Source organism: Lupinus angustifolius, chromosome LG10, assembly GCF_001865875.1.
Source record: "Lupinus angustifolius cultivar Tanjil chromosome LG10, LupAngTanjil_v1.0, whole genome shotgun sequence".
Classification (NCBI taxonomy): domain Eukaryota; kingdom Viridiplantae; phylum Streptophyta; class Magnoliopsida; order Fabales; family Fabaceae; genus Lupinus; species Lupinus angustifolius.
This window is the reverse complement of record NC_032018.1, coordinates 11880327-11899696: the sequence shown is the minus strand read 5'-3', so window position 1 is coordinate 11899696 and position 19370 is coordinate 11880327. Positions and strand designations below refer to the sequence as shown.

Genomic DNA, 19370 nt, shown 5'->3' with positions numbered 1-19370 from the left:
ATGTGTGTTTTTCATTATTGTGTTCTGTTATTAGGGTTAGAGTTGACAAAATTTATTACGTTGTGTGTTGTTAGGATTTGTGTTTGAAAAATTAAACCCAAAAACTAATAATATAACTCCCACAAGTTAAAAAAAAAATTAAAAACTCTCCGGTTGCCGATTTAGGGGAGAAAAAAAATAAAAAAAAATAAAAACAAGTATAAAACGCCTCTCCTATTGACGATTTAGTGGAGGGTAAAAAAAATATATATTTTACTAAAACTCCCTCCCCAGTGCCGATTTTGGGGGAGGAGAGAGAAAAAAAATACGTAAATCGGCAATGGAGTTGCCGATTTCTATAAAGTTACACTAGTTTTGTAATATTTCTAAAAGGTGCACCAAAACCGTAATTTTTCGGTCAAGGTGCACCACATCTGTAAATTTTCCAGGAGAGAAAACTACGACAAAAATCATATAACATTATTACCCTTTATATATAATCATATAATATTATTATCCTTAAATACACATATAAAAAACATAATTTGTCTCTCAGTATCTGAGAAGAGTCTCTTTCCCTAAATTAGCATTACAATATATCCAATAAGGTTCATAGCTTACGTATTAATATTATTGCAAGAAGCAACTCACGTGTGAGCATGAGTGCGAGATTCTCACACACACACGCCCTTATATATACCATTGAAGGGGATAACATTTTCACTTAGGAGATACACACAACTAGAAGTGTTCTTCCTTTGTACTCAACTAAGTTCATAGTTTTGAGAACCACCCTTTTCTTTTTACACATCAAAGAGTGAGAGAGAGAGAGAGAGAGAAAATGGAAAGGGATGCATGTTGTGGGAGTTTTTTTCAGAAGTGTAAGCCTTACATAGCTATGATTTCCTTGCAATTTGGGTATGCTGGAATGAACATAATCACAAAAGTTTCACTCAACCGTGGCATGAGTCACTATGTGCTTGTGGTTTATAGACATGCTTTTGCTACAGCAGCTATTGCTCCCTTTGCTCTTGTCCTAGAGAGGTAACTATCATTTATATATGTGTGTAATATTTATGAATGCACTATTAGTGTAAAGATTTAAATGTACTCGGTATATCATTCACCAATCATTTGTATTACCTTTTTTAAAGAGTTGATGATGATTGAGAATGAATAGTAGATGATAGACTGAAGTGTATAAAACTCTTACATTATTGGTACATACATATTTCCCAAAAATATAAGTGGCAGAAAATGATAAAATCATTGCCTTTCTTGATTTTAATAATTGAATCATTATATTGATTTTCTTTTTTTTTGTCATTGGCAGGAAAGTGAGGCCAAAGATTACATTTCTTATGTTCATGCAAATGTTTGTGTTGGGTCTTCTTGGGTAAGTAGTCTTCTCTTTATAGAACTTGGTATTCATTGTAAATTGTAATATATTCATATACCAAAAACATGGTCTGAACTTTTCTGTTTTCTTTTGTTCTTATAGGCCTGTGATTGATCAGAACTTATACTATATGGGGTTGAAATTTACTTCCCCAACATACTCATGTGCTTTAAGCAACATGCTCCCTGCAATGACATTTGTAATGGCAGTTATATTCAGGTATGTTTTTTTTGCACACACAATTATTTGAGTCAAACTCATTTCTCATACCAGTCAGTCGTTGGTCTAGTGGTGTAAAACACTATTAGATCTTCTGAATTAATATTTCAATTCCTGGGAGTGACACTTATTGGGATAGGCAGTTATGCACCCAAAATAGATTAGTTTCCTTACCAATTAAGTGAGAAGATACCCATGATATTACCCAAAAAATCTGATTTCTTGATCTGACATGAAGTTACTCTTTGCTTGTGATAAATTTTAGGATGGAGAAGTTGGACATGAGAAAAGTAAGATGCCAAGCAAAAGTGATTGGAACTATAGTTACAGTTGCAGGAGCCATGTTAATGACATTATACAAGGGACAAGTTATTAACTTTTTCTGGTCTCACTACATGCACCACCCCAAAAACTATGTACCTGAAAACACCACTAGCTCTGGTGAAAAAGATTGGGTTAAGGGTTCTATTCTGCTCATAATTGCTACTCTTGCTTGGGCTTCTTTCTTCATCCTTCAGGTAAGAAGCACCTTTTAATGAAACTGAGAGTAGTTTTGTGTATGTTTGAACTTTGAACATTGAAAAGTTTTTCTTGTGGTTAATACAGGCAGTGGCATTAAGAAGATATTCTGCTCAGCTCTCACTCACAGCAATAGTGTGTTTCTTGGGAACACTACAATCAATTGGAGTTACCTTTGTCATGGAACAAAAGCCTTCTGCTTGGTCCATTGGCTGGGACATGAATCTGCTTGCTGCAGCCTATGCTGTAAGGATCTATAATTTGTTTACATCATATTATGTTATCCATATAACAGTTACAATTGTGGTTATTATGTTGCGGTAATTGTGGCTGTTGTGATACGGATTACGACCATTGTCGTGTGAATTATCTTGTGATTAAAAAAATATTTTTGAATTAGATGTAGTTCGTCTCGGTCTGATGTGACCCAAATACGGTTGTATTACGGCGTGGCCACATTATTGTGATTCGTTGTCATACTATAATTGTGTTGTGGTGCAATTGTGCGCAAATTTACATTCTCGATGTGACCCGTAATTTGAACATGTTAAATATACAATGCACATATAAGAAATTTGTACTTCCTTAATGGATAAAAAATGATGTGAGAAAAGTGATGCATGCAAATCATTTTCCTGATTATGAATTATATGGGAGTTTAACTGGATGTACAATTTGGTGAACAGGGTATTGTATCATCAGGAATTGCATATTATGTTCAAGGGATGGTCATGCAAAAAAGAGGACCAGTTTTTGTCACTGCTTTCAGCCCTTTGATGATGATAATTGTAGCCATCATGGGATCTTTCATCCTTGCAGAAAAAATATACCTTGGAGGGTAAGTATCTAATTCTATATTCACACTCGAAAAATGATATATTCTCCTACAGATCCTCATGTCAAAATTGTTACTTTATTTATTAATAATTGATTTACAAGTAACATGTATCACTTACTCTTTGTATACCTATCAATTATCCAATGAATACTTAGCATTAAGAAACTTTGCTTTCATGCGGTTTCCACTCCTAGCCTATGATTTAAAAGAGCGACTATGCTTTCCATCATTTTCTTATCTTAAAGTTATTCATTTATATGCAACATTGCTATCATAAAAAAGTTGTGATTATAATAGTTGCAAATAGATAATAGTTAAAGGTTTTGGTTTGCAATTATTGATTTGGATTTATTTGTAATTTCAGAATTATTGGAGCTATTGTAATTGTGATGGGACTGTACTCAGTTCTGTGGGGTAAATACAAGGAGTACAAAGAGAAAGAATCAGAGATAGTGACCGAGACAATTAAGTGTTGCACAGAAGAAAATGGGAAGATGGAAACTGTGATTGAAGCTGATGAAGCAAATGATATTGAGATGCAAAAGGGTGAAGCTGGCAAAGATTCAAAGATAGAAAGTGATTATGTTCTAAAAGCTTGAACTAGAAGAGATTATTGGAAAAAGCTGAACTCAATAATAGAGGCTGTAATAAAAGTGTTAAGGAGAGAAAAGAAATTGAAAGGGGTTTTTTGTGCACCTTTAATCTCACTATCTTTATTGGAAACTTGACTATAACTTTTTTTTTGGGTGTTTTAATTAGGACCCCTTGTGTGGGCCTAGTTGTCCATAATGTAACTTAAATTTTGCACACTTTGGTGAAAGGGAAATTAAGATATTGCATAATTCTCTCTCTTTGAATAATTTCTTTTTTAGTTTGGAAGTTTGTTTTCTACCCTATTTTCTTTTTTTTATATAACCAAGGTCATCTTTTATTATCAGATAAGGAATTTATCCATTTCAGGATATGTATTTATCTCATCCAATAAGTATCGCTCATAGGAATTTAAAACTGTGATCTTTTGACATATTTGGGATCTTCTTCTTGGTTACAAAGTTACAATATTCTCTCTCTAATCCTCTTTATATGGTACATTGAATTCAATAATGAAAATGTAAAAAATAATAATCTTCATAATGAACTGCATACTCTGACCATGGTAACTAATGCATGGAATAGTTTACAGGATGTAGTGTAGTTTGTGGAATAAATTGCTGACATATTTGATTACATATTTGATTACAGATCTTATTTGTGAAGTTAAGAGTTGACTTAGATCTTCTCATAAGGAGATATATGCCCTGGTGTGCTAGTATCAAGTGTCTAATCATATACATGAAAATATATCTAATCTCAGCATTAGATTCTTTATTTTGTCCTCTTAATTGAAATGATTTTAAAATACTTGAGTCTCTTCCCTATGGATGGGGATGAGTAACATGTGGCACACTACAGTACTATACTATCAAATATTTGATAATAGGGCAAGAACAAGCGGAACTGTCCGTTCAGCTCGATAAAGATTTGTTCAGCTCGAAACTCTACTCGAGTTTGATACGAGTTATTCTTTTAGCTCGAGTTCAACTCAATTAAAATTCACAAATTGTTCGATTCAGTTCAAATTCGTTCATTTGGACAACTTAAATAATTAATTCATTTTCAAAAAACTACAAAGGTTTATATATAAATATAACCTTATTTATTTATTTATTTATTTATTTATTTATTTATATATAATAATAGTAATAATAATAAATATGAAAAATAATACATGGGTGAAGGTATAATAACAATAAAGTGAATAAACATAGAAAATTAGTTTTTATTATATAATATATATATATATATATATATCAAGATAGCTCATCAACCTGACGAGTCGAACTGTAGCTCAAGTTTAATTTATTTGATTCATAAACTAGGTTTATTGAACTAAACAACAAGTCGAGTTTCAAACAAATATTGAGTTTGTTTGGTTTATTGCTAGCCGTATTTGGTAGATTAAAAGTATACTTACTTAATATTTTTAGTATGGTCTTTGTACTTATATTACTACTATTAATTATAAATAAATAATAATAAATTTTAAATGTGACTATGAAATAAAGTTAATTTTCTTGTATATCAAATGCTAGGTTCCTGATGGATTATTGGGATAACACAGCGGCAGAACTTTAAAGGGACAGAACTGCCCCCTGGAATTTTTTTAAATAATTTTTTTATCTTTTTACCTACTAAAATATATTTGTTGTTCCAAGAAATATGTTATTTTATGTGTCACTTACTGTGTTTGATCAATAAAATACTTAATTATTTGGAACGGCAAATGTACTTCTTTTACCTACACCACAATAACGTCTACATGGAGATATTAAATGAAACTTATATATTTCTTTAATTTGTAGTTTGATAAATAAATACAATGCAACTTGTGTAGTCATTCTAAAAATTATACACAATGAAAGTTCTCTTACATGTGTAGATGTTGCATATAATAACATGTCATCATTTGAGTTCGTAATGATCTTACACTTGATGAAAGAAATTATCTGATTATGTATGTATGAATAATATATACCATAAGAATGCTTATACGTTATTTAATATTGATAATATATGTCTTTTTTATCCAAAAAAGTCTATCCTGTGAATTTCAATGAGCAAAAGAAGATCAATTTCAGATGTCAATTTCAAAATTTTCAAGTTTGAAAATTTCTAAATTATATGTTATTAGTCATACTTTTCTTTATCAAGTTATTTGTCTTATCGTAGTCATTGTGGTTCAGCTATTAATAAATATCATATTCAGCAATGAAGACAGACAAACAAAATTATGTAATAAGATAAAAGTTGAATTTCTTACGAACAACATAGTAATTTATATTGGAAAAAAATTAGCTGAAAATTTTAACGATGATTTAATCATTTATGTTTCTTTATATTTTTGTTACTCAATTAATTTTAGTTATAAATTGTAGCTAAATATTGTTGTCCTTCCTAAAATTTAGATAAACATCGGCCACTAATTACACGAGCACATTTAAAGAATGCAATATTTATGACAAAGTACAGTAGTGCACCACTAACTGATAAACTTTAAGATTAGAAGGCAGAGTATTTAAGAGTGACATTATCCATTTATAGATACAAATCTACGTTACTGTGAGCAAAACTTTACTTCACGAATCAGGAGCTAAAATAATTTGGTGTAAGTTAGAAATCTTTAGTTAAATCTAGTATAGACAAACAAAACGCGGATAAAATAATGTTATAATCTTTACATGATCATCGAAAAGATCAAAAAGTCAATAATTTAATTATTGTGAACGACATGTTAAGAAGTCGCACACTTCAGAATGAATTAGTTTTTACCCAAAAGGTAAAGGATATATCCTTTTGATAGTAAAAAAAAGTCCTAGTAATAGTGTAGTATTGAGAATTAGGGTGGGTATGAATATGTCCATTTTTAAATATGACATGAAATATCAAGTCCTGCCATGCCTAAACATGAGTAGGGCGGACTTACGGGTCGTCCTAAATTAAAAAAAAACTGATCTAATATATGGAACATTGTAATATAATATATATTATCTCTTATTTTTTATTTCACTACTAAAATATTACAATATTCATGTTATCGTACTTGAGATTACAAAGATGGACAGTGTGACAATAAGATATTATATTTTAGAAAATTATTACATTATACTTAAGTAGTGATAACATAAATTACTCTTACTATACTTGGTGCATCAAATTTCTTATTGTTGTTTTCATTGATACACGTGGACCGTCCTGCTAGCCCATCTATAATGGTGGTCAGCAAAAATAGCATATTGGAGAGATATTTTAGGACGGATAAATATATTTTTCATGCATTATCTATTCAAAACATGTTGATGAACGAGTCCCATGGATATAGCCCAAATTGCTAATGGTAAATGTTAGTTCCTAAACTTCTAATTTAAGAGCATAATATAGTGAAGAATTCTTTATTAATTTAAGAGCCAAATTTAAGCTACTTTCCAACAAGTATGATAGAATTTTGAAAAAGAAAAGAATACTTCTTAGTTTTTTTAATTTCGGCCAACTCCCATTGATTTAAAGTACTTTCACTAATTAGCCGATCATAAATCACATAATGAACTCTCTCAAGTTTTTATTATCCTTCCATTTCAAATATTTTATATTTTTAATTTTATATATAGTTTAAGAAATTATTAGATATTATAAAAAATTGATACACTTTAACTAAAATAATCTCATATAATTCAATTGGAAGCAACAATAAAGAGATATAGATAAATAAGGAATGGAAATATGATTAATAAATAAGGATATATTTCAAAAATAAATTATAAATATTTAATAAATTTTATAACATGAAAAGAATTAAAAAAATAAGAAAAAAAAATTAAAACATAAAAATTAGAATTTTGTCATATCGACCTTTTCCAGTTATTGACTGGCAATAATGAATGACCTTAGAACTGAGAACATTTCCATCAATTTTTCCAATAAAATGTGGATCTGGAAAAGAGGAAAGATAAATCATGCGAGACAAAATAAGAATAAAAATATAAAATTAATATATTTATACTATATATAAGCCAAAACTTGGTGTAACTTTCACCATGATATAATTTTCATTTCCTATTGTGCCCTTCATATTATTTAATTTTCACAAAAAACTATATAATCCTAATTAACCACCACCAACACATTAATTAACCACATTTCTCACCTTAAACTAAATATTATCATAAACACATAAAAATTATAATATAAAGTACTGAATACAACAAATATATTCTAATTATAAAAATGAAATATATAAAAATTAAATACGTAGAATCATACAATATTGACCGACTGACACGAAGTACATGTATACACTAGTATTGATAATGTAAAAGTTTTATACATTATTATTCTATTATCTATCATTTATTTTTAATCACATCGACTCTTCCATAAAAATAATATATTACACTCATAAAAATAATGTTTGTTATTTATGAAAAAAGTAAATATTATTCTTAATTTATAAGAATATATTATAAATTATAAAATAATATGTGAGATTCAACTAAGAATAAAATTGATATTCTACCATGAAAATGATCTAATGAATTTATATCCTCTCTAGCAATGAAGTGCTCAATACTAGAATTTGAAGGAAAAAATATTTTTGTTAAATTTTAAATTTATTTCATTAAAAAATAATTTAGAGTTAGGAGTGTTAAATATTTATTTATATGACATGTCATATACTAGACATATTGGACACGATTTGAATTTAGTACTAATAGTACCTAATTTTCTAATTTTAAAATCCAATGCATGAATGATTTTAGGTTAGCTCTACAAAATCATTCATCAATAGAAGGCCTCTCTATATTCCTTAAATGACACAGTAAACATTCATTAGCAAAGTCTAAATGGCAATCACCCAAAATTGTGTTAATTTCAGTTAAAAGCATAAGGATAACATTAAAAACTTTTTTCTCTAAAACTGTAGCACCTACAAGCTAACTTAACAGAATAATGCATGAAGTTTTGATTCTGCTGAATTGTTTAAATGTGTCAGATTCTCTCCTATCTCCAAATATAAGCATCAACATGATGCAGATTACATAATGGATTTCAAATGATGCAACAATGGGATTAAGTAGGAACTTATCCACTTACAGATGCAGATTTGCACTTCAACAAAATATACTTAAAACATTATGATTCTTAAAACTTGCAAAATGCAAATCTCGAAGGGAAATTCAACACAATAACAATGTAAACTCTAATAGAGTATACGTAGCGGATAATAATTTCCCCAACTTGCTAGAATCTATAAGGATCAATATCAAATAATGCAGTAACACACAAAGGACACCGAAATTTTAACGTGGAAAGTCTTTCCAAAGTGAGAAGTAAAAATCACGGGCACAAGCCAGTCAATCAAGCTCCACTATAATCAAAATAGGAATACAAGAGTGTCTCAAAATACAGCACAAAACATGCTCAACAATACAACATACAACATAGCAACAAGCTTGAAAATGAGAAGAAAAATCAGAAAAAACCAGAAACACAGGTGCTGTAATAGCTCGATTTCTACCACCTCGAACGTCGTTTCACCGATCCAACAGTTCAAAATGAAGTACTATAAGTTGTAAACCTGTTGTCCAAATTTCAGCCCGATCCAATGGTGAACGAAGACGCAATCGCGAGTTTCCCACGGCTGCTCGGAATTCCTGCGGGTTGAGTTTTCTTATCTTCTCACATTTTTCAATTGACTCTTTTTGTATAAATTGCCTTCACTCTCTTGCCACATCTGACCCCTATCTATTAGATAAAGTGAGACAAGTGGGTTTTGCTCAACTAGGTCTTTCTCCATATAGGAAGGGAGCCCAAACCCAACATATCTCCCCCTCACAACTATATGGAGAGAATCGCCAAACCGACGATCTTACAACAATTTTCAAACTTCCACCTTGATAAGACTTTAGTCATCATATCAGCATCATTATCATATGTATGAACCTTAGCCAATTCCAACAACCTAGCATCCAAAACATCACGTATCCAATGATACCTCACACCAATGTGTTTGGACCTAGAATGAAAAGTTGAATTCTCCCCAAGATGAATGGCACTTTGGCTATCACAAAATAACAAGTATTTGTCTTGGACAAAACCAAGCTCCTAGAAGAATTTCTTCACCCAAAGCAACTTTTTGCATGTTTCTGTAATGACAATGAACTTTGCCTCAGTATTGGACAATACAACACACGTTTGCAACCTGGATTGTCGTGCTAAACTTTCCCTGCAAACTTAATCAAGTAACGTGAAGTAGACTTTCTAGAATCAATGTCTCCAGCCATATCAGAATCAATATAGCACACAAGAGTAGGTTTATCACCTCAAAAAAAAAGCCTCAGACTAACAGTAGCACAAAGATACCTCAAAATCCATTTCACAGCATTCCAATGCTCTCTACCTGGATTTGATAGAAATCTACTAACTATACCAACAATATGTGCAATATCCGGTCTTGTACACACCATTATATATGATCTTGTACACACCATTGCATACATCAAATTTCATACAGTGGATGCATAAGGAACTCGTTGCATATCTGATTTTTCAGCTTCATTTGAAGGATACTGTTTAGCATTCAACTTAAAATGAGTAGCAAGAGGAGTGCTTACCGCCTTAGCATTTTCCATCTGGAACTTTTGTAACACTTTCTTAATATAGTGTTCCTATGATAGACAAAGTTTCTTTTCTTGCCTATCTCGCATGATTCTTATATCAAGAATCTGCTTAGCAGCTCCCATGTCTTTCATGGCAAATGACTTGCCTAGTTGCTTCTTAAACCTGTCAATCACGGAAATATTTTTCTCAACAATAATCATGTCATCAACATACAATAACAGGATGATAAAATCACCATCAACAAACTTTCTAATGAAGACACAATGATTAGAAGTAGTCTTCTTGTAGCCTTGCTCACACATAACAGACTCAAACATCTTGTACCATTGTCGTGGAGCCTGCTTTAAACCATATAGACTCTTTCTCAGCCTACATACATAGTCTTCTTTCCCTTCTACAAGAAAACCATCAGGTTGTTTCATATAAATCTCTTCCTTCAAATCACCATGAAGGAAAGCAATTTTTACATCCAGTTGCTCTACCTCCAAATCAATAGTAGCAACCAAACTCAATACAATTCTCATGGATGACATCTTCACCACATGAGAAAAAATGTCATTGAAATCAACACCCTTTCTCTGTCTAAAACCTTTAACCACCAATCTAGCTTTATACATTTGAGATGTAGAATTACTTTCTTGCTTCATCCTATAAATCCACTTGTTTTCCAAAACATTCTTCCATTTTGGAAATTTGACCAAATCAAAAGTGTGATTATCATGCAAGGACTTCATTTCCTCTTGCAATGCATCCAACCACTTCTTCTTTTCTTCATTCTCCATGGCTTCAGGATAATATTCAGGTTCTCCTCCGTCTGCCACAATAACATAGTCATCAAAAGCGTACTTGCTAGATGGTTTCCTCTGCCTATTAGACATCCGAAGTTGAACTTGAGGTGGTTCAGAAGCATCACCAAGATTCTCATCATGTGACATCTCATGTTCATCTTCACCAATATCAATAGGAAAATCTAAATCATATCCAAGATGTTGATCACCAACATAATCATGTTGTTTACCATTTTGAACGTTATTCTCAACTGTATCCAAATCATGTATAGGCGTCCAAAATGGATCAACATCAGACAATCTACTATCATCCTCGGGTGTACTCTTCTTCATCTTATTAATGTCTTCAATGGTTTGATCTTCCATGAACTTCACATCACGACTTCTAACAACCTTTTTCTCAACAGGATCATATAACCTGTAGCCAAATTCATCTTCATCATAACCGATAAAGATGTATTGCCTTGTCTTCGCATCCAACTTGGACCTTTCATCCTTTGGAACATGCACAAATGTCTTGCAACCGAAGACTTGAAAATGATCATACCTGGCATTCTTGCCAAACCGAATCTTGTTTGGCACCTCAGCATTTAGAGCAACTGCAGGACTAAGATTAATAACATGCACTGTCGTGTACAAAGCCTCACCCCATAAATGTTTAGGTAATTTTACTTCAGAAAACATACACCTAACTCTTTCAACCAAAGTCTTGTTCATCCTCTCCGCTAAGTCATTAAGCTGAGGGGTCTTAGGAGGAGTCTTTTCATGTCTAATACCTTGCTGCTTGCAGTAAATGTTAAACGGTCCACAATACTCACCACCGTTATCAACACGAATGCATTTCAGCTTCTTGTTAGAATGGCTCTCAACCAAAACATGGAATTGTTTGAACTTTTCAAGCACTTGGTCCTTTGTCTTTAAAGCATAGGCCCAAAGCTTCCTTGAACAATCATCAATAAAAGTAACAAAGTAAAGTGCACCACCAAATGACTTTGCCTTCAACGGACCACAAACATTAGAATGCACCAATTCAAGCAACTCTGACTTCCTTGAAAGGGGATGCTTCTTAAAGGATACTATGGTCTGCTTACCAGCCATGCAATGAGAATATTTCTCCAACTCTGCACTCTTCATTCCTAGAAGTACATCCTTTTTGGCTAAACAATTCAACCATTTTTCACTAATATGACTAAGTTTGCGGTGCCACAAAGAAGCCTCCATATCCATAGCATTCACACTTTCTTTAGCAATCAAAGCTTTTGTCCAATACAATTTAGAAATTTTCTCCCCTCTAGCCACAACCAAGTTACCTCTAGTGAGTTTCCATTTTCCAGAACCAAAGTGATTATCATAACCACCATCATCAAGCATATGCACAGAGATCAAATTGAAACGAACATCAGGAGCATGTTTAACTCCTCTCAGCAACAACTGCACTCCTATATTGGTATGCAAACAAATATCACCAATATCAATTACCTTTGACACACCATCATTACCCATCTTCAACACTCCAAAATCACCAGAAGTGTAAGATATGAAGAACTCCTTCCTTGATGTAACATACAGTGTGGCACCACTATCAATTATCCACATACTCTCATCTAATACAAGATTAACCAAATCAAAGTCACGAAGAATAATAAGATCATCACAAGTAGCAGTAGTAACACGATCATCATCACCATGTTTCTTCTCGTTCTGTTTGCCCTTATTATCTTTATTCTCCCTTTTCCATTGAAAACAATTCTTCTATATGTGACATGCTTTGTGACAATAGTGATATTCCACATTCTTGTGAACTTGGACTTACTTCTACCTTTTTCTCTTCACCTTTTAGTTCCTTTCTATAACTTCTCCCCTGTTTTCAGTGACAAACACCTCATAATGAGAAGAAGTACCATGTGACTTCCTTCTCATCTCCTCATTAAAAATACTTCATTTTATACTCTTCAAAGAGACAATACCATCGGGGGCTGAATTTGTAATTGAAACTCGAAATGTTTCCCAAGAATTTGGCGAGTATTCAGTGGCCATAGTCCCAACACTTCATCATCAAACTTGATACTCATTCATGATAATTTATTAAGGACCCCTTGAAAATCATTCAAATGATCAGAAATAGAAGCTCCCTCCTTGTACCTCAAATTCATCAAGGAATTCAACAAGTATAATTTATTATTCCTCAATTTAGAAGCATATAAAGATTCAATTTTCTTCCATAAAGATTTTGCATTTTCCTCATTAGCAATATGATTGTAGACATTGTCTTCTAATATTTTCGAATGAAACCACAAACTTGTTGATGTTGAAAACTCCAATCCTCATCAGACTTGGACTCTGGCTTCTCAATAGCAAACATATGAATATGCAAATTCTTCACAAATAATAAATCTTTAATTTCTCCTTTCCACAAGTGATAGTTAGTGTCATTCAAACATATCATTCTATGCGTATTTGCCTCCATCATTCAAGCAAGTCAAATAACCTCAAACCCCAAAGAGCTCTGATACCACTCTGATGGGAAATTCAGCACAATAACAGTGTAAACTCTAACAGATTATATGCAGCGGATAATAATTTCCCCAACTTGCTAGAATCTATGAGGAGCAATATGAAATAATGCAGTAACACATAAGGGACACGTGAATTTTAACATCGAAAACCTTCCCAAAGTGAGAAGTAAAAACCACAGGCACAAGCTAGTCAATCAAGCTCCACTATAATCAAAATAGGAATACAAGAGTGTGTCTAAAATATAGCACAAAACGTGCTCAACAATACGGCATACAACAGAGCAACAAGCTTGAAAATGAAAACAAGAAAAACCAGAAACATAGCTGCTGTAATAGCTCGACTTCTACCACCTCGGACAACGTCTCACCGATCCAACCGTTCATAATGAAGTACTATAAGTTGTGAACCTGTTGTCCAAATTTCAGCCCAATCCAATGGTGAACGAAGACGCAGTCGCGAGTTTCCCACGGCTGCTCGGAATTCCTTTGGGTTGAGTTTTCTTATCTTCTCACACTTTTCAATTGCCTATTTTTGTATAAATTGCCTTCACTCTCTTGCCATATCTGACCCTATCTATTAGATTAAATGGGACAAGTGGGTTTTACCCAACTGGGTCTTTCTCCATATAGGAAGGGAGCCCAAACCTAACAAATCCTTTATTTCTGTCATCATTTTGCGTCAGTGCCACCAATTTGGTGCATAAAATATTCATAGCTTCCTTTTTGATGTGAGTGTTTTAAATTGTGGTAGCAATACTATTATGGAGTTGTATTTAAAACACTGCCGTATATCTTCCAAACCAAAACACCACCCTTTCCAACATAATTAACAAAGTTCTTATGAATTTCAATCTCTAGACCTCTGTACTCTATTTATTTAGCTCAAAGCTTCAATAAAGGGTTCTAACTAAGCAGAAGAAAAATGAAAAATTGATGACTACACATTTGGGACCAAACAAGTTATGTTGATGTCAACTTGGGTTAATTAACTGTTCAGGAACTTTCACTAAGAAATGGACATTAGTGGATGATTAGGCAGCATTACTTTATTGGTATCAGATACAGAACAATAGTTTCGCTCTGATCTAGATGAGTAGGAGTATGACAGCGTCCTCAATGAATAAAGTATTAATTTTTGGGATATGATTTTGCATTATGCAGCTATTATGCAAGCACTCACTAAAAAAGATACTACTATCTAATCAGAATATCAGCAATATGGGAGAAACAAATCTAATTGCTAAGCAATGGCAACATAAATTAAACATAAATTAGCAGGACAGGAGCCGAAAATATGTTAATGTTATTAAAATTGTATCCATTTTATCAATAAAAATGTAGTCATACACTAGTTTCTTCTTGATGTATTGATCATTCACTTATTAAATTCTATATCAGTTAATACACTATATAGATATTATACTCGTTATATATATATAATTATATATATATATATATTTATTAGTATGTAATAAATATATTAATAATGGGATAGAAGTTAAAATATGGAGAATACAAAAATATATTAATTATTTCAATTTCTACTTCAACTATAGCTAGTATAGAATAATATTTTCGGACAAAAATAATAAAAATAATAAATATCTAAATTTTTTATCGACATGACATATTTTCATTAGACCGAAATAACATATATAGAACCAGGGCAGTTTATCTTAGGAGTAGGTGGGCGCAAATGCCCCTCCATTTTTTTATTTTCATTTAAGACATTTATTTTTACTAATTTATTAAAGAACATAATATTTATGTACTATTAGTATAAGATTTATACACAGACCATACATCTTTCACTACTGATTTCTTTTACTTTTAAGAGTCAACGATGATTAAAAATAAATAATGAATGATGAACTGATACTATATAAAATTCTTACACTATTAGTGCATATATTTTTTCTCATCATTAAAATATTTACTCTACACTCTCAACAATAGCTTGAATCTTAACCATGTCTATAAAACATTTAATATTTATACTATATTTATTTTTATGTTCAAATTCTTTTCTATGGATTTAAATGTGCAAAAGAATATAAGTTTGAGATATTAACTTCAACATTTTGTTTTTGATGCATCGATTATTCGATTTGAAGATCATCTCAATCATCTTCAAAATTAAATGTAGTTTTTTCTAAAACGGCAAAAGTGAATGCATAATATTTGTTTGATCGAGTTATTTGTCTTATCTTAATTATTTCGATTTTTACAACTACCACAAAATGATCATTTTCATTAATAAAGACAATCAAAACAAGATTTAGTCAGATGGGAGATGAATTCTTGTAGACAACAAAATGATTTATATTGAAAAGAAAATAACATAATCTTTTACCTCTATTTCAAAGAGTGATGAATATAAATATTTAAAATAACAAAGAACGACACTTTAAATGAATGCACATTTTTCTTTGATATATTAGTTATTAATTAGCATTATTTAAAATTAATATATTATTTTCAAACTTTAAAATATATAATCTTTATATATTATTACTATATAATTAATTTTAATTATAAAATTATAATTAAATATTATTGCTCTATCTAAATTTTAAATTAAAATCAACCACTCTATATGACCAACAAATTTTGTTATCATCAAAATGCATAATTTCATGTGTTAGACATACCTGTCTAAGGCTTAGTGCAGGAAGTTCGTATTCTTGTTAAGATGTTCTTGTGGAAATAAAATTTAAGGAAAAACTTCACGAAACCCATTATTTTGTAATAAATATTATCAACTATTTTTTCTTCTTAATTACTCCTTAAACTTTAAGTATTGATAAAATTGGTCATCACGTACATACAATTTTAAATTACTAACAATAAAAATGAAATCAACATTTTAGAAGTTTCTCTAATTGATGTAGTGGGGGTGATAATAATAGTGGTATGTATTAAGTGTGCATGTGAGATATATCTTATCTTATTTATTTCTAACTCAACTCCTCGTAATATAGAAAATATATTGGATAAAAATGATTGAATATGTAAACAAGAAAACTTTAATTTATCATCTTGACTCAGTAAGCATTGGATTGCAAGAGGATGTGACAAACTATCCTAGAATAATTTCTCTTTTATGTCATGTCAATCCAACTAGCCATAAGAGTCGTGCAAAAAAATTTGGTTTTAATATTAGTGTTAAATTGTCCCTAAAATCATATTTTAGCTTTGAATATGGCAAAATCAATTACATTATTCAAGAATTATGATAAAAACAATACAACCATATTTATAAGCGCAATTTAAAAACATAAACATTTATTCTGTCAACTCAATTTTATTTATAAATACATTGCACAGGAGAAAGGCTTTTATAAGGAAGGATTTGACAACAATAATGCATACTTGCATAGTGAGAAATCTCTATCAAGTGTGGAAGCAATAAATTCTCTAGGCTGCACCAAACTTATACAATTCTTCTTGTAAGTAACTTTATGTTAGGAAGGCAGCAATTGTTACGTCCACAACCACAAGCAAGTTGTAACTTACTAACTTCCTCCGAATTGTATATCTTGATTTTAATGATTAATAACGCGTATGCATTTATTCATAGATTCAAAAAACTTGTACTTCATAAATGTGTCTTAATCCAAGAGATCTTAGTCTGGGTATTCTTCTAAAATTGGTCCAAGAGTAACGTCTTTCTCTTTTTGGTGCCTAGACCCTAAATTGTGTATTAAGGATGTTGGTAATCTAAATATTATTTGATTTTCTTCTTGTATTGGGTTAACACCTCTTGTGCTTTTTTAATATATTTTCGCTTAAAAAACCAAAGGCCCGAGCTTGACATCAACCACAATTAAGACCCCAACATCAACCCACAAATACGACTTGAAAATCGACCCCAGACTTGATTGCGACTTGAAAATTGGCCCAAGTTCAATATAGAAATCGACTATGTGTTGAATGTCTATAGTATCGAGATCTTGTCCCAACCTCAAAATTGACACCTGGTCGAACCTCGTCACTAGCCCCATGTCACAACCACATCCACTGTTTCTAATCTCAACGCTCTCCTTGTCCCTTGGTCTCGATACTAACTATGATGTTGACCTTGTAGATCAATTTCCGAATAAAACTAATTTGATTAATATTAGTCTATTGAAATTTTGATGATTCATTTAACATATTTTTGAAAAATCATGAACCATCCCCTTATGAAAAATGATGAATTCAATCCAACATGATTGGATTGGTTTTCTTGTGAATTGATCGAATGGAATATGCATTAATAAGTTATTTCGCACCCTCATACAGTCATACCCCACCTACACATTTGATTTAGTACTTACTATTTTCTTCATATTTATCTTCAAATGTTTATTATTGATGTTGTCATCTATCCCCACATAATTAACTCGACCTTTCTTCATCATGCTTTGTGGTATGAATTTCTTGGTAATAAAATATGAGAGATTTGGAGAGAATGCATAACAATAATGTTCTTATATGTGTCACTTGCATCACATGAAGATGTGGTCGGTATCCATCCATTAACGTACCTTTGATTTGTATTTTTTTTGCCTTTCACTTTCCAAGCTGAATGATATGCATTAATTTATTCATGTGGTTAGAATTGAGTGAGTGAAGATACTTATTGGTAGTTCTTTTCTTTCTTGGTAAGAACTATGTTAGTAGATCTTATTGGATGTTAAGTGTGAGTAAGACTCCTGGAGAGGAAAATGCTATGTAAAAGTAAAGAAAAAGTAACACATATTGACATTCATATCCTTTTTATTTAAAATGATATTACACTTTTACCCTTAAAATATAAAGGAAAAAATCATTTCTCTCTTCATTATTTGACAAGAGTCTTACTAGTAAAGTATACCTATTGGATTTGACTCACTTGTTCAAGAACAACTTCAACGTGGAAAAGAGAGAACCAATTAGTCCTTCATTATAAAATAATTAACTAGTAATCAAATATAGTGAATTTAAATTAAAAAATCTTGGACAGTGTCATAACTACTATTCTCTTCTTAGCTCGCTTCAAAGTAAATTTCTTTTCCTGGACTCATGTCTCTTCCATCTTGCTCCCAATTCGCCAGGATCATGTTCCGTCAGATAAATATTTGTTTTACTCAAAATTAGTTTTATATTAAAATGGATAAAGCTCCTTTAAAATATTACTTTAATTCTTCAAAATAAGGAACTGAAGTTATATTCATTTTTTACTTGATCTATTATTTAGAGATCTCAATTTCCACTTTAGATAAAAGCTGACTATAAAGGGAAAAAACTTAACTTTGTTGAGTTAAGCTCACTTTATAAGTAACTCGAGCTTAATGGTTGAGGTCATAATTTAAAGAAGATAGTCATTAACATTTTATATGAACTAGGGGCAAAAGCCCAAATATGAACTAGGGGCAAAAGCCCAAAAAAGGGACATAACTATTCCACCTGAGACTGAGACTATAGGTTAGTGTCTTGGTGAAAGTTGAAACTACTAAAATCGTTGTTCTTCGTTCATATACAAAAATATATATACCATACCATTATTCATCAACCCTCTATGTATTAAAATTGAAAAAAGTGCATCAACATCGGCCAAATTCTATATTAATCAAAGATAAATAGTAAATTGATAATATTGAAATAAATGAATGGTTGGATTTTTCACAATTGGGAATAACGTTTGTTAAAAAGAGCAATCACATATCCAAGTAGAGATTAGTTTCTTACACATACGGTAAAAAATATCATTCATAATATAAAAAAAATACTAGCATCAGTGAGTTAATAAAAGGTTTCACAATAAATACTTGAAGTTTAAGGATCAATCCGAAGAAAAAGAATAGTTAATGTCTATGTGTAAAACACAGTTATATATAAAGATGAGACTGTATTCTTGAATTAGATTAATTTTA

General features: G+C 31.3%; 1 protein-coding gene across 1 annotated transcript; it reads left to right on the top strand.

The window, feature by feature from the left end:
- On the top strand, positions 690 to 3816 carry LOC109358920 (WAT1-related protein At5g07050-like). The gene is made up of 7 exons (XM_019603415.1): positions 690 to 1023; positions 1313 to 1375; positions 1481 to 1597; positions 1863 to 2115; positions 2204 to 2362; positions 2803 to 2954; positions 3319 to 3816. Exons 1-7 carry the CDS (start codon positions 821 to 823, stop codon positions 3551 to 3553), a joined length of 1182 nt encoding a protein of 393 aa, XP_019458960.1. The 5' UTR covers positions 690 to 820; the 3' UTR covers positions 3554 to 3816.